Below are 14,557 nucleotides of genomic sequence, written 5' to 3'. Positions count from 1 at the left end.
GGTTATTCACTGATAAATCCAATGTTTAGTGCCTGTTTCATCCAATTTATCTGTCAGTGCATATATGGAATTCAGAAATATAAAATGGCTGGCCTTAAACAGTTCCTACACCTTTTCAAGATTATATAGAGTAATGTTAACTTGTATTTCAACTAGGAAAAAGTTAATGTCTTGGTTGAGGGGTTGTGCCATTTTGATATGTTTTACTGGTATGTTGATTTTGCATTTGCAATAACTGCAGTTGGGTTTGTTCACCCAATTGATAGACATATTTTTTTGCTTCCCTCTAGTAGTATCCACAATCTGCTGCTACTGTTGTATATTTTTTGTAAATATCTATTTGTATATATTACTATTATATTCTTATCTATTATTTATATTTTTCTTAAGTATCTGTTATTGACATTTGCAGTTTTTTTTCCTTGCACTGTCCACTTTGCTGCTGTAATACTGCAAATTTCCCCAGTGTAGGACTGACAAAGGCTGTCTTAATCTTAATCTTAATTGTATCTAGCCATGCACATAGATTTGGTTTTATTTGTTTTGGGGCTACATCAGGATTTCATGTATGCAATGGAGGTAAACAGAATATTGTTTGGGTAGAGACTAGCTCCAATGAAAGCTTCTGATGGCACAGTGATAGTAGATAGACACATTACTGTTGAGTTTCTTTTTAGTTATGTTTATTCCCCATTGCCATAATCCTCCATTATATTTTTGAGGCATAAATCTTGGAGGTGGGTATCAAAACCAGCACAAGTAAAACCTTCTGTGTGGCTAGTAAATCAAGAGGATGTTTAGGCACTATGTGTTTTCTATAATTTGATGTGGGGTCATCCTCTGTCAAGGATGGTTGTTGTTCAATTTCATGTCTATATTCATTGTAGTTCTACAGATGTTGTGTCTTCTGTATCTGTCCTCAGGTTCTAGAAGAAAGGATGAAGCTAGAGTGCAAGTGCCATGGCGTCTCAGGCTCCTGCACCACCAAGACCTGTTGGACTACACTTCCCAAGTTCCGCGAGATTGGCTACGTACTCAAGGACAAGTACAACAAAGCTGTACATGTGGAGGTAGTCCGGGCTAGCCGACTGCGCCAGCCCACCCACCTCAAGGTGAAGCAGACTCAGGGCTACCGCAAGCCCATGGAGACGGACCTTGTCTACATCGAGAGGTCACCCAACTACTGCGAGGAGGACGCAGCCACAGGGAGCGTGGGCACCCAGGGACGCCTGTGCAACCGCACTTCGCCACATACAGACGGCTGCGACCTTATGTGCTGCGGCCGGGGCTACAATACACACCAGTACACCAAAGTGTGGCAGTGCAATTGTAAGTTCCAATGGTGCTGCTTCGTCAAGTGCAACACATGCAGTGAGAGGACGGAGGTGTTTACCTGCAAATAAGGACATGAGGAACTCAGTGCCAGGAATTGAGGCACCAAGGACTAGCTGAATGAGGAAGACCCGAGAGAGCGAGATAAATGTGTGACTTGGATCAGTGAGAGATTTTGAAATAAAGGAATGGAATTTACACTATCAGCTCTTCATGGCATCGTTTTGCACAGCAGAATCTATCTAATTGCTTTTCAGAAAGTAAATGCTAAATATCAGTAGGTAATACCCCAGAACCTTACTGTCACATAGAGGTTATGCTCATGTACTGATGTATCCACAGTGAAGTTGGGACTACAGGTAATGAATGAGGCCCTCGGTGGGAACTGTGCTTTGCACTCTGGGATTTGTAACTGTTCAATTCACAAGAGACTCGTACATGGAGAGGAGACACAGTAACCTGGGAGTTGATCAAAATGACAGCAGCTGATGAGGGTGACTGAGAGAGATTTGTCAAGTCTTCACTGAAAACCTTTAAGGGTTTTGTCGTATTTTCACTTAAGGGGACAAAAAGTCGATCTTGACATGAATAAACCCCCAAAACTGACTGGGCTTATGTTGGAGGCTTGCAGAAATGAAGAACATTTTGTAAGTATGGTGCGTTGGGGTGCGCCAAAATCTAAGTGGAGAACTCTGTTAAACCCTCTGCTGCCAACTGGAATATGGTGGAGTATGTTAGTTTTCCAGTCACACTGGAACTGTCTGTTCTGAACACTGAAAATAAATTGTTTATTTATGTTATAGTATCTTAAAACGAAGCACTAACGGGTAGAGATGTCTTTTTTTGTACTAAGTGTAAAGAAAAATACTTTTTAGAAACTCTGACTGAAGATGTGTGTCTATTAGAAAATGCCCCCCCCCCCCCCCCAATCCCTAAAACACCTAATCTTTTCTTTAAAAAAAAGAAAGAAAAAAAAGGGTTTCATTGCTACTGGTGTGTTGACAGCAAAAGACATCATTACAGTGTGTTGCACATTCAAACACCTTGGTTCTGTTTTACTGTAGCATAGATTGTTTGCAGTCCTTTTTTTCCCCTGAGCAGTAACATCTATTTGGATGCTTTTGCAATTTCAGTTAAGAGACAGTAGCAAGAACACTCATTTAACTGCAGAGATCCTTCCTCAATCCATTAAACATGAAACTGATATGTTGCTGGATGTGTTGTCGAGTGCTGCACTGATATTTTCTATTCAGATACAACTCATGAGAACTAAATAAACTCCCATTTGACTCAGTTTGGCAGTTCATTGCTAAAATATCAACTGAAGTTGAACCTGCAGTCTGCCTTAATTCATTTCAAAATATCTGTAAAGCTGTGGCCAGTGGAATGATTAATACAACTATACACCCATGCATATAATAGCAGTGATAATCGAAGCTATAGAGGAAATTATTATTATTTATTAGCCTGATATGCTGCCAGACAAGCGGATCAGTTTTCTCATTTAGCACAAGGCTAACTTGGATCTGATTCACACTCACTTGTTCTCATTAGGGTTCTAGGGAAATTCTGCTCCTGGCCAGTTTAGCTCTGTTCTGCCAGAGCAATAAAGGATAAATTCAGTTTATTTCAACTTGGATCTTATTTGAGAAGATTTGGATATCAATGCTATCAGTTATAACAACATTGTACTCACTAATTGCTGAGAGCTGAGAACACAATGATACAACTAAATTGGCAAAAACACAGATCAGATGATGACAGATATGAGCCAAAAGTTTAGACAGATCATCTAAACCAGTTTATTGGTAAAGGAAAATAGTGTGCGCACCCAAAATGTAGGCTATAATACACTGCTGCTGAGTGTACAACTATAGCAAGCACAGCTGGTCAAAGCTGAACCAATCTGTCAACTGTGATGGATGTTAGCAACAGACAGTCTGGGCAATAATTTTACTGCTTACCTTTGTTTTTTCTTCTTCCAAATAAGTTTTGCTAGCCTCCTTTTTAGAGACGTCTCAGTATCCCCAGATCATTGCTATTAAATTGGTAAGTACAATGCTGTCATAACTGATAGGAAGGATGGCCAGAGCAAATAAAAATGAGTTAGGTGCTGTAACTATTTCTTGATGAAGCATGTTTTTCTTCAAGAAGACCGTTAAAGCATTTAACTCCCATTAAAACCATATATTTTTGTTTTTACATGCCTGTGTACGGATTAGACAAAAGTGGTGCATTGTGTTTATGATTAGCAAGCCTTAAAGATGTTGGTAGGTGTACTGTTGACCTTTGGAGAGACTTACGCTAGTTGTTTCACACTGCCTGCAGGCTTTATGCTAAGCTAAGCTAAGATAAGCTAAATGCCTCCTGGCTCTAGCTCCAAATGTGACGCACAGATATGAGAGTGGTATCAATTTTCTCGTCTCAGTGTTGGCAAGAAAGTAAATACAAGGGCATTTCACAAAACGCTGAATTGTTCCTTAAATTCATTCAAAGAGGCTAAATAAACCATAGGCTAACACCTCACAATGTGCAGTGCTTTGGGGCACTTTAAGTTATAACCCCCCCCCCCCCCCCCCCCAATATTTACATTGTTGCTGTCTATTTAGCTTTAATCTATAGCTACATACACATTTTTCCGAGGTCATGTGAGGTTTACAGACTATATAGGCCAGTTTATCTTTTGGTTTACATATTAATTCATACGTTTAGAATGTATTATAACTTTTGCACATTTATGATAACCACATATTTTAGAGATTTAGAGACTGTAGCCTAGTCTTGCACTTTGCATGATTAGTGCTGTTTATAGTATCAGTTTTAACTTATTTTATTTCAGTAGAGGTGCTACTCAGATGAATCGAGCACAGTTGTCATGTAAATGGTCTTGCATATTTACCCAGTTAAAGTAACTTATTGATATAACATGTCTAGCATATAGTCTCATTCTGACATTCACATTTACTTCTGCAACAGATAATTGGATGCATTTCAAAAGATCCTATTTATTCTGACAAAGAAAAAAAACTTGTGTAAAAAACTTGTGTCTTTAATGTAATGATGAATTGTATTATGAAACATACAAGAAAGCTTATCCTTAAGGAATCCACATTCTTCATTTTATTGCTCAATGCCTGTTGGTACAAGAATGTTCCCGCTCAGTGTTCAGTTGCCCATATCGACTGTTCCAACAAATCTCCAAAGCTATTATTTTCATAAATTCTCTCCCGTCGAAGAAAAACACACACATTAAATTTGGTCATTGTGTGTGTCCAGGTTTGAAGCCAAACTTTATGTAGAAGTCTGTTATTCAAACATTCCAACCACGCTTAATATAGTAACTGGCAAATGCATTAGGAAGCATAAATCGTTAAAAATCAAAAATAAATAAATCAAGCGGTGTGCTGACTGTGACATTATTTTGTACACAGCACATGTTCGTAATATGCTGTGGTCTTCTGTCTTGATTGTGGCACGCATGGAACAGAAGTCAATTATCTCTCCCAGCATGGAAAGGAGCTTCTTCTCTGTGTGTGTCAAGCAGAGATGTGATCAGAAACACAGAGAGGGAAGGAAAAAAAAAAAGAAGTAACAAGGATTATGGAAAACAGTTTATTTTCCATTAAAGATGAATAACATTGCCCTCCCCCTGCAAAATAAATCCCGAGTAACCCTGCCTGCAAAATGTGATTATTCATCAAGTTGGAACTGGTTTTTGTTTGAGGATGAAGAGATGTTTTTTTTTTTTTTTTTTGCAAATTAATTGGGGCTGTCTGACTTGGGTGGCCACAGCCACTTGTGACACCCACAGTATCTCTTTACCTCATCACTTTGCAGGTTTTGCATGTTTACTGTGGTGGTTGGAACAGCAGATTATATCAGCGGTGCATTCTCAAAGCATGATGCGGTACAATTGATGACACTCAGGATGAACTGAATGAGGATTTAGGATGCAAGATGACAGGATAACTGGCTCAACACTCGAGCCTCTCTTGCTTTCTGTGTTGGCAGAGCTGTTCGGAGTCAGTAAATGGGGAGAGAGCCTTCATGCAAATGACCTGATGGATGAATAGGAAGTGGCTCAGTGTGCCTCTTGTTTTTAGACACACAAACAAGAGTGTAGTTCTTTTGTGAGGGTGTTTTTGAGATGGATGGGATGGCTTGATGAAACAAGGAGGTGCATGTGTAGCCGGAAACTGCAAGTGAAAAGAGTGGTTATTTAGAAGAGGAGCTAATTGAGAGTGGTTTGGAGAAAGAGTGGGTACACCATATAAGTAGGAGCAGCTGTCGAAGCAAGTTTGGGACTGTGTACAAAGCATGGTAAAAAAAACATGGTAAAAGAGTTTTCATTATTTTTTCATTTTTATGATGGTCTTCAAAACGGTGTACCCTGAGGTACTCTACAATTTTTCATTGTTAATGTTACTGACCGTGGAAAACAAAAAAAGCATAGGAGTTGATAGATGTATGTTTTTTTATTTTTGTGGCTGGGACTTTACATCCAATACTTAACACAATTTACATCATTCATAAATTACAATTTTGGACACTATCACTGTCAGTGGTTCCATCCAGCTCTTTCTATGAAGTGGCTCTGTGAAAGAGAGTCATGCTACTTCATTCATTTGCTGGACGCTCCCACTTGTCCTCCTGTATGTGAAAAGCATTGTAGGTGGGCAGCAGAGCAGAAGTAAGATGTGTTTTGTTAGTTGTCTGAAGCCCTGGGGACCGGAACCGCATAAGCTCCCCATACTATGCCCTGGATTGAGAAAAATAAATCCATTTGTTTCTGACAAACATTTTGTCATTAAAAATATGAGATAGAAAAACAGAGTCTGCTGTGTGTGCCTTCTTCTAAAGCAGCTATTGTTTGGGTGTCAGGATCATTAGTTCATTGGGATATATTCTGCAAGCTAATGCTTCTGGTCTAATTCCCACTGGGAGCTACGCACCCACTTTTCCAATTCAGGGCCCAGTTAGGAGGGAAGACAGCTGCAAAGTAACATGACCACTGGAAAGGATGTGGCTTATGTCTGCCAATGCTATGCATCAACTTTATGCAAATTTATCATATGATCCTACTATTCAGAGTTCACTGACAAAACATATCAGTGCTTTGGGAAACCAGGGTAGCTTTAATTGACCCCGAAGAGGATATGAAGGAGTCATGAGACTGCCAGTTTTCATTTATACAGATCTAAGAGGACAGGGAAGGCAGACAACTGAAAACGTCTGTATACACAAGTGGTGGTCATTGACCTCCTTGTCATCTGAAAGCTTAAATTGATTTGAACCAATAAAGTAGCTCAGTACAGGTCGATTCCTCATACGGCTGACAAAGCCTTTTATTCATCTATCATCTAGATAATTGCATGGATGTTAGCCAAAGATTTACAAAACTTTTAGTTTAATTTTTTAGGGCTAGTGTAGAGCAAAAAAATGACATCCAGTCTAGATAGTAAACAATGTCTTTTTTTTCCCCAACATTTTATTCCCTGTTTTGTGAAGTGACAAAGCCCTCCCAAATTCCTTTGAATTAGCTCGATCGTTCTGCCTCCTCTTGTAATTTGTAACTTTGGCAAAGTGAGACAAAGTGAGGAATGTTCAGATCAGAAGCTTGGCCTCTCGAAGATAAGACACGTCTGCAAGAGCGGAGGGGGGAGAGAATCAAGGGTGGCAAAAAAATAAATTACACAAATGAAAGGATGAAATTAAAAATCCAGGAGTCAGAGGTCATCTGAGCTGACACTTGAGCTTAGCCAGATACCAAATGAGAAAAAAAAAGGATTGTTGTCTTCCAGACACTGCATTTCAATTACAGACTCCTCCTCATTTGAGGAAAGGGATGTTTAACTGTCCCATGGAAGACGGATTATACTGGGACAATCCTTTAAATCTTGTTTGTTTTTCCAGGATGTGAAGGCTTTGGTTAAGGTGATAGAAAAACATGGAAGTACTACTGTATTGAAAGCACCTCTTAGCAGCCCTTGTGGACTGAAAAGCAATCAGTCTTCAAGCCATGAAAGTGCTGGTTTAAAACCTTAAAATTCACAACAAAGAAGAAGAGCACACAATACAGTGTAACACTGCCTGCAACACAGCCTGCAGCAATTAAGAACGTATAGTCTTTTTTTTTTTTTTTTTTTTTTCATGTGATCGCTTGGAGTGGTGTTTTTCTGTGTTCCTTTAACTTTGTTTTGACTGCTTGTCTTAGTGAAAGACCATCATTTGGAGGTTTCTCATCATCTGTTTGATATTAGTGGTGAGGAACACATGGCCATTCAAAGGCAGAGCCCTGTGTGACATCATAGACCACAAGGCAAAGTGGGGATCGTCAAGACCCCAGACTGAGTACCCGGAGCACTACCTGACTGCCTCCATCCATCTGCAACTGTATTGTCCAAATAATGGGCCAGCACGTGTCTCTTTCTGGTGTGTGCTTGGTGCTTTTGCAGCAGTGTGTATTGTCTCTTCACAAACAGCACAGATCAGAACGGCCCTTTTCATGATATCTTCAGTAATATCAGAATAACAAGCACAGCACAATAAGCTGTACTGAAATTGAACTAAATACCAAGTACTGTGCCTGATGATTCAATCAAATTTAGAAAAAAGAGCGAGATGCCACAGACAAAAGCAACCTCTGTCCTACATTTGGTTGTGACTGAACAGGTTAAAAAATGTGTGCTTGAGAAACTGTGAATAACTTTAGATTCACAGATAGTAAAGTGAAAGTTCCATCTATATATATAAGCAGACAAGACATTAGCCTGGGGAGTAATGACGCCCAATTTGGCGTGCACACCTGTTTATGTTGGCCTGGGGTAGTAAGCGGTGCTTGTAAAATATGAGCGAGGTTAATACTTATGCGGTGACGCCCTCAGGCCTCACAGCTACAGTAAGGACAGCATCAGCAGTCTCAGACGATGGGATGGGTCTAACCCCAGGCGCTGCTGGATTTGCGTCTGTGTTCATGTGTGTGCAAAGATTACTGCAGATTTAAAGAGGAACACTAAGCATTTCTTCGTCTGCTCACCTTACTTAATGTTTTTGTCTGTGTGCCACTTTTACGTATATGAGTGTATGTGTATCCGTGTCCGCATGTGGCATGTGTGAGAAAGAGACATTCCTAATGGGAAGTGGGTTTCTACGTGGAGACATTTGGCGGAGGGAGTTCGAGGACAGCCCACACGCGCTTTTGTGCTGCTCAGTGTCCAGTGGTTGGCTAGGCCACGGCTTCTCCTTGAGGTTATTTTTCCTCCTCACGTTTTGTTTTCATGAAGTGAGGTTGGGGTTCTAAAAGCAGACTCCACCTAGGGAAAAACTACAAGACCCTTAAGGGCCCTTTTCTTAGCACTTCACCCCTCACCCTCTGTGAGATGAAGCAGAAGATGAACATTCTGGAAGAAGAAAATTACAATTTCACAGAGATGAAAATGTATATTTTGGAAATACATTTTCCATGGCCTGTTGCAACATATACTGAGGTACAGTATTTCCAGGGACACAGCGTGCATTTTAACAGCTAATGGCTCGGCAATTCATTTCTCTAAACCATGATCTTTTTAGCAAATTGAATTTGCCATTTCAGTTTAATGCTGCGAATAATAAACCAAACTAAAATTACAAAGAATTAACTCAGTCCAAACCAGAGAAACTCAGAAAGGCTCCAAGTGCTGTAGTCTAAATGATCTGTTCTGATAAAACAACATAAATATGCTACACAGCTGAGACCACAGAACTTGACACTCTGCAGCTGCAATTTGGAAAATCTTGGCATTTTGAATGTTTTTGTTAACTTAACGGCACACAAATGCTGTCAACAACTTCAAAAAAAATCTGTCTTGATCACCTCAAGCAACTTCACTTCACACTCTGAGCTCACTGACAAGCTTTTTGATTGAGCAGTCTCAGTTAGTTTCCTACTGTAAATCACTGAGTATCACTGGAGTCACTTAGTCCTTTGCTTCACTGAATACTTTAGAGTCAGTTCCAGAGGCTAGTCCAGGAATAGCCAACCCCAGTACACAGCCAGTGCCAGTGAGATTCAGTGCCAGTGTATCATCCTTCCCTGTCTAGCCTGTGGAAAGAGCAGTGGTGGAGGTGAAGAGGTTCCATGATGTGGGTCATATACATGGAAAGTTGTACTGAATCCCTTTGCTTTTCCATGGGGATGGAAGGTCACCGGAACAACACACAAACAGCTGCAGCTCAACATGTAGCTACAAGAAACACTGGGCCCTGTTGTTCAAAGAAATTATCTGACTAAATTGAATGGCTTTTTCTGCTGTGTCAAACCCAACAACTACTCCAGATTTTAAGTGTTTCTGGCAGGTAATGATGAGCAGCATGGTGACAAAGTTTGCTTAACACAAATGAACTTGTCCATCTCCTGCTCAGAGAGTTGATGGCTAACTCGGTCTGTCAGCAGAGCGCACCGCACGGAAAGCAACATCAGAGAAATTGGTTGCCCAGCGCTTGTATATTTCTGTCTCCATCTGTGTCACCGGCTGGAAGTCGGCTAGTGTACATGCCTTTGAATATGTAGGGCATTGGACACCAGCTCCATGTGGTTTGGGAGAAGTTAAAGGCTGGTTGGGGCTTTAATCCGCCAACCCTCCTCCCAGATTTTCCCCTCTTTTTCTTGTCTCTGCGGGTCCCGTTTCCCCCCACCAGCTCCCCATCTACCACACAGGCCCGTCAGCACCCCAGCTCCTAAAGACCCTCTGCTCCCCGCCACCCCCCACCCCTACTGCCTCCACACCAACTGGGCCCTGCCTCGCCACAGTCCTGACATCCTAATGGCTGATGGATGCACCAAGGTCACACTGATGATCTAGAGAAGTCCTTTGGTCCATCACTGAGCCTTTGATCAACATACTTAACCCTTTCTTCCTAAGAACCCCCTCAGTGGATGAGAATGTGGGGAGATTGAGTTACGCAGTGCTGGGTAGCGGGCAGGCTGACATCCCTTTGGTAACACATGTCTTTGTTTAAGGCAAAGCTCTGGCACTGACAGTCCTCTTCCAAGCTCCTCTGCTTCTTTAATACCCCACCAGAGTTACCAGGGAGAAGTTTGCAGGGAAGAGATCCAGCCCCGAGTTTATGAGAAAACCTGCAGTTTTTGCAAAACAACCTGTGTAGTTGCTCAGTCAACCATTCTGTTAAACCAGCACATTTGTAGGGAAAAACACTTGAATGAGAAGATTGATATAACGTACCTGTCTGTTAAATATAACAGGCTCACAGTCAGCTAACTTAACTTAGCATAAACAGCTAGCCTGCCTCTCCCTGAAAGTAACAAAATCCACCTACCAGCACCACCTCCTGGCCTTCATTTTTATGGATTAAACAAATAAGAACTAATTAATTACTGAGCTTTAAAAGGTACTGGTAAGTGGATTTTGTTAGCTTTGGACAGAGCCGAGCTAGCTGTTTCCCCCTGTTTACAGTCTTTGTGCTAAGCTAAGTTAACCAGCTGCTGGCTGTGGGATTATATTTACCAGACACATTTTGGAAAGGTATTTATTGTACATTACTCAGCAAGAAAGTGATTAAGCATACTGTATTTCTCAAAATGTCAAAATATTGCATTTACAACAGTAAATGTTGTATTGGCTATTCGTTCATCTACACCTGTAATTTTTTGCTTAAAATTGAGAGTGAGATTATTTGAATTAATTTCATCGTTTGGAATGAACCTCTATATTTGCATTTACATTTTAAAAGAGCTATTTGTAAGTTTAGCCTTGGCTACATAGCCAGCGTTAGCATTAACAGCTTTTTACTTTACAGTCAAGAAGAAATGTTGCAAGTTCAGCATTAAACTTCATTGCTTTACTCACCAAGAGTTGTCTCCATCAGTGGAAAGCAACGCCAATGTTAACTCTTGTCTCTATCACATCTTTTCTTCTGCTGAAGTTAGCATGCTAACCAGCTAGCCCCAGCCCTAACTTTCTGATAGTGACTCACTGTAGCCTCCAATCTGTCCTTAAGACATAGGGCTTCTTGTATTTGGAAAGATAATAATGGCTGAAGCTTTTATCAAGCAACAATCACCACTACCCGCTCCCGGCAAGAAACCACGTTCAGTGGCAGGGAAGAAGATGTTAAAAAAGCCCTTTTAAAGCTTTTACAGCTGTTATACATACCAAGGGTCCAAGCAATTCCTGAATAACGCATATCCAGTGTATTGGAGAGATACGTTTGAAGTATGTACCATTTGTCAGTTTCTATCAGCAGTATGAGTAATCATTGTATTTGCAGTGCAGGTGTCAACTTGTTGAGCATGAACCACATTGGCACTTTTTTTTGGAGGCAGAAAGCTGTGTGCTACCACAAAGTAATTTAATTCAATTTGCTTCTGAGAAACAGGATACAGTTTTTGCAGAAAGCCAGTTCACTTGTGTCTATAATTATTTATGGTTCATCTGAATGATATTTTTAAGATACTCTGTGAGTAACTATTTGTTTTTTTAACCAATTAACTTCTGTGGCTGGGAGATTATAAAATGACTGTGAAGTGCCATATGTGTTGTAAATCTCATGGTAGAATTAAACAGTAATTATATAGTGTCATTATATAGTGTTAATCAGATCTATTGGTTTCTGTAAACACAACAAATCAAATTTATGTCCTTGCATTAGCAAAACAAAATCTTTGTTTAAAGTTATGAAAGATTTACAAAATAATGTCTTTACCTTGAGTTTGCTCAGTGATGATTTTCATTACCCATTCACAACATATGAAATGTGGTTTGAAAAATAGTTGGGCAGTATGTTCATTTTAGGATCACCTTACCAGTATTCGGATATGTTCTATCAATTAGCGGGCTTGGGCAGAAAGCAGAGGAAAAATTAATATGTTTCTAATTTTGAGTATCATGGTTTCTACATATGGACCTGTATATCATCCTTCCAAAGAAAACTTCTACCCTTACATTTCTCTGTTTTATTGAGCTGAATTGCAATAAAATGTAATCCACAAATACATAAACGCATTAGACCTCATTGGGAAGTGCTATTAGGTCTGTCTTGGAGCAGCCGTAAAATCCATTTTTAACTCGTGCCAGTTTGCTGGCCTCCGACCTGTAGTTACACCTCTCATCACTCGGGCCATTAAAGAATACTGCCTGCTCCACGTATAGTTGTGATGGGGCATGCAGACATTCAGGCCGTTCCTGTCCTGTCATGTCCCAACTGTCTGCATGGCTTTCTGTGGACTTTTCCCATGCGTGCAGGTTGGTGAGGCAACAGCAGCTGTCAGACAGTGGTTGGTGGCAGGGCGTGGTGCCTGACCAGTGGGTCTGACCAGACACTTGTGCTCCTGTGCTGAGCCACGGGCAGAAATTTGACCCCAAAGCCTGCCTCAGACTACTGGTTGACGTGCTGTGGTTGTTGGAGTCAATGACAGCATGGATGACACTCGGTGGTGTGAATGACCTGGACTTCCTGGGTGTGCTTGGGTGCATCTGGATTGGCTAATTCTGACAGAGGATGTCTGGGCTGCTTTTACATGTCTATTCATCTTCCTTTGATTAAGCTTCTTTAAGCTGGCTAAGTGACTTCACAGCTAAACAAACTGTGATTTGTGACCCACAGTAATCCTGTTCTTGGGTCATATCCCTTCTTTTCTCTTTCCTAAAATATGCTACTTGAAGTTCGCTCAGTGAGATCTTTAGATCTGGCTGAAGAATAAATAGTGAACACAGCTTGAAGCAGAACTGGTTTGAGAGGAGTATGAGTGATGACTGTCACTATGGAAACCTCCTCATGTTTTCAGTTTGAAGCTGACATCTTAATAGGTCCTGTTGTGTGCTGATATGTGGGGATAGTAAATGTTATAAATGTATGAGGTGAGTTATTAGGAAGTCTGTTAATTACAGGGGTGGGACAAGGTATAAATCTTGCAGATTAGAGGCTGGATGTATAAGCAAGACAATCTGCAAGCTCAACATTTGGTAATTTAGGGGCCCTGTGATGGCAATGCCAGATAGCCGCAATGTCAAGATGTGGCATGGAAGACTCAGTTATCAAAGTCCAGCTGAGTCTGCATGAAACTGAAGCTGATGAATGTAGATTCATAAAATAGGTGGGGGGTGGCCATATGCAGTGAAAAGACCAGTGTAGTTCATTCCATGTTTTCCCTAAGACATTGAAATCTTGCCAAATATTGTGTGACCAGAAACCCAAGAGTTTGCATTTAAATTCAAAGTGTGATTATAATGATAAAGGAACACAAGCATAGTGTTCAGCTCTGCACTATTTTAGAAAGTCAACCCTGCAATGGTCAGTGCAATATGTAGCTTATTAAGCTGTAGAAACCACTGCAGTCACTCATTCATACAGTAGTCTGTACTAACCCTAACCCTACCTTAAAGGATAACTGAGGTTTATTACAACTTAGCTCTTATTTTTATAGTTTTGGCCAACATTTCTGTTATGATAACATTGTACTCTACACTGCAAATTCTTGAATGGAAAATCCAAGAATTAGGCTCTCTACAGAGGCTCTGTGGAACTTTACTTTTTACCAAAACAGGAGAAAAAAAAGACACCATTGGTTTTATTAGTACATTGTAATAAAATATTCTATTAATGATGATAGGTTAATAATTTAATATTGAAAAACAATTACCAGGTACTCTAATTCTAAGGGCCTCTGTGAGTCACAGGCACTTAAAATTATCCCAATCCCCTAAAATCATAATAAATTAATAACCCTTTAAGTTTGTGTGTACACTTTTTTTTTGTAATAAAGCAATATGGGTATGTTACCAGGATATGTTTACAGGTCTGAAGTCTGAAAGTGTTGAATGGGTCACAACAGAGGTGACATAAAATGAAAGCTGAACACAAACACAAGCATTCCTACTGGGTGAGAGCAGGCAGGCCTGGGTAATGAGAATGGGTCAGGAGGGAGGCTGATGGCTGGAGCTGGAGAGACAGGTCTAGAGGTTGGAGCATTCATGCACAATGGGCCATGAGAGGCTCCTTTCTCCCCTGTGGCAGGCCCTTTCACAGGTTCCTCCTCCCCAGTCCTGAAAAAGACCCCACATGCGTCCCCACTGCCCGGTCAGTCCACTTTCCTTTCCCATCATTCCCCAACAGCTGTTTCTGGGTGGCGTTGTGTCATTATTTGGACTCATTTACGGCCCCCTGCTTGTGAGGATCTTGGTTTTGTTAGGGTCGTTGTGGTAGTATGCACACATTTGGTTTTAAATAT

General features: G+C 40.7%; 1 protein-coding gene and 1 long non-coding RNA gene across 3 annotated transcripts in view; one reads left to right on the top strand and one right to left on the bottom strand.

The window, feature by feature from the left end:
• The window catches only part of wnt7bb (wingless-type MMTV integration site family, member 7Bb), a 31,712-nt gene extending 29,086 nt beyond the window's left edge, over positions 1-2,626 (top strand). For both annotated transcript variants that reach the window (XM_071493231.1, XM_071493223.1), the window contains exon 4: positions 924-2,626. In XM_071493231.1, the coding sequence (XP_071349332.1) occupies positions 924-1,403 (480 nt within the window). In that variant the 3' untranslated portion in view covers positions 1,404-2,626. The remainder of the gene's footprint in view (positions 1-923) is intronic.
• Positions 2,627-4,727: 2,101 nt separating this feature from the next.
• Positions 4,728-14,557, bottom strand: part of LOC139630112 (uncharacterized) — a 55,920-nt gene continuing 46,090 nt past the window's right edge. The window contains exon 3 of the long non-coding RNA XR_011693120.1: positions 4,728-4,859. This is a non-coding gene — a long non-coding RNA (uncharacterized lncRNA). The remainder of the gene's footprint in view (positions 4,860-14,557) is intronic.

This window comes from Trachinotus anak, unplaced genomic scaffold (assembly GCF_046630095.1).
Source record: "Trachinotus anak isolate AG129_WGS33_773 ecotype Australia unplaced genomic scaffold, CSIRO_AGI_Tana_v1 ptg000002l, whole genome shotgun sequence".
Taxonomy (NCBI): domain Eukaryota; kingdom Metazoa; phylum Chordata; class Actinopteri; order Carangiformes; family Carangidae; genus Trachinotus; species Trachinotus anak.
Note: the sequence above shows the minus strand (reverse complement) of the source record. Positions and strands in the feature narration are given on the sequence as shown.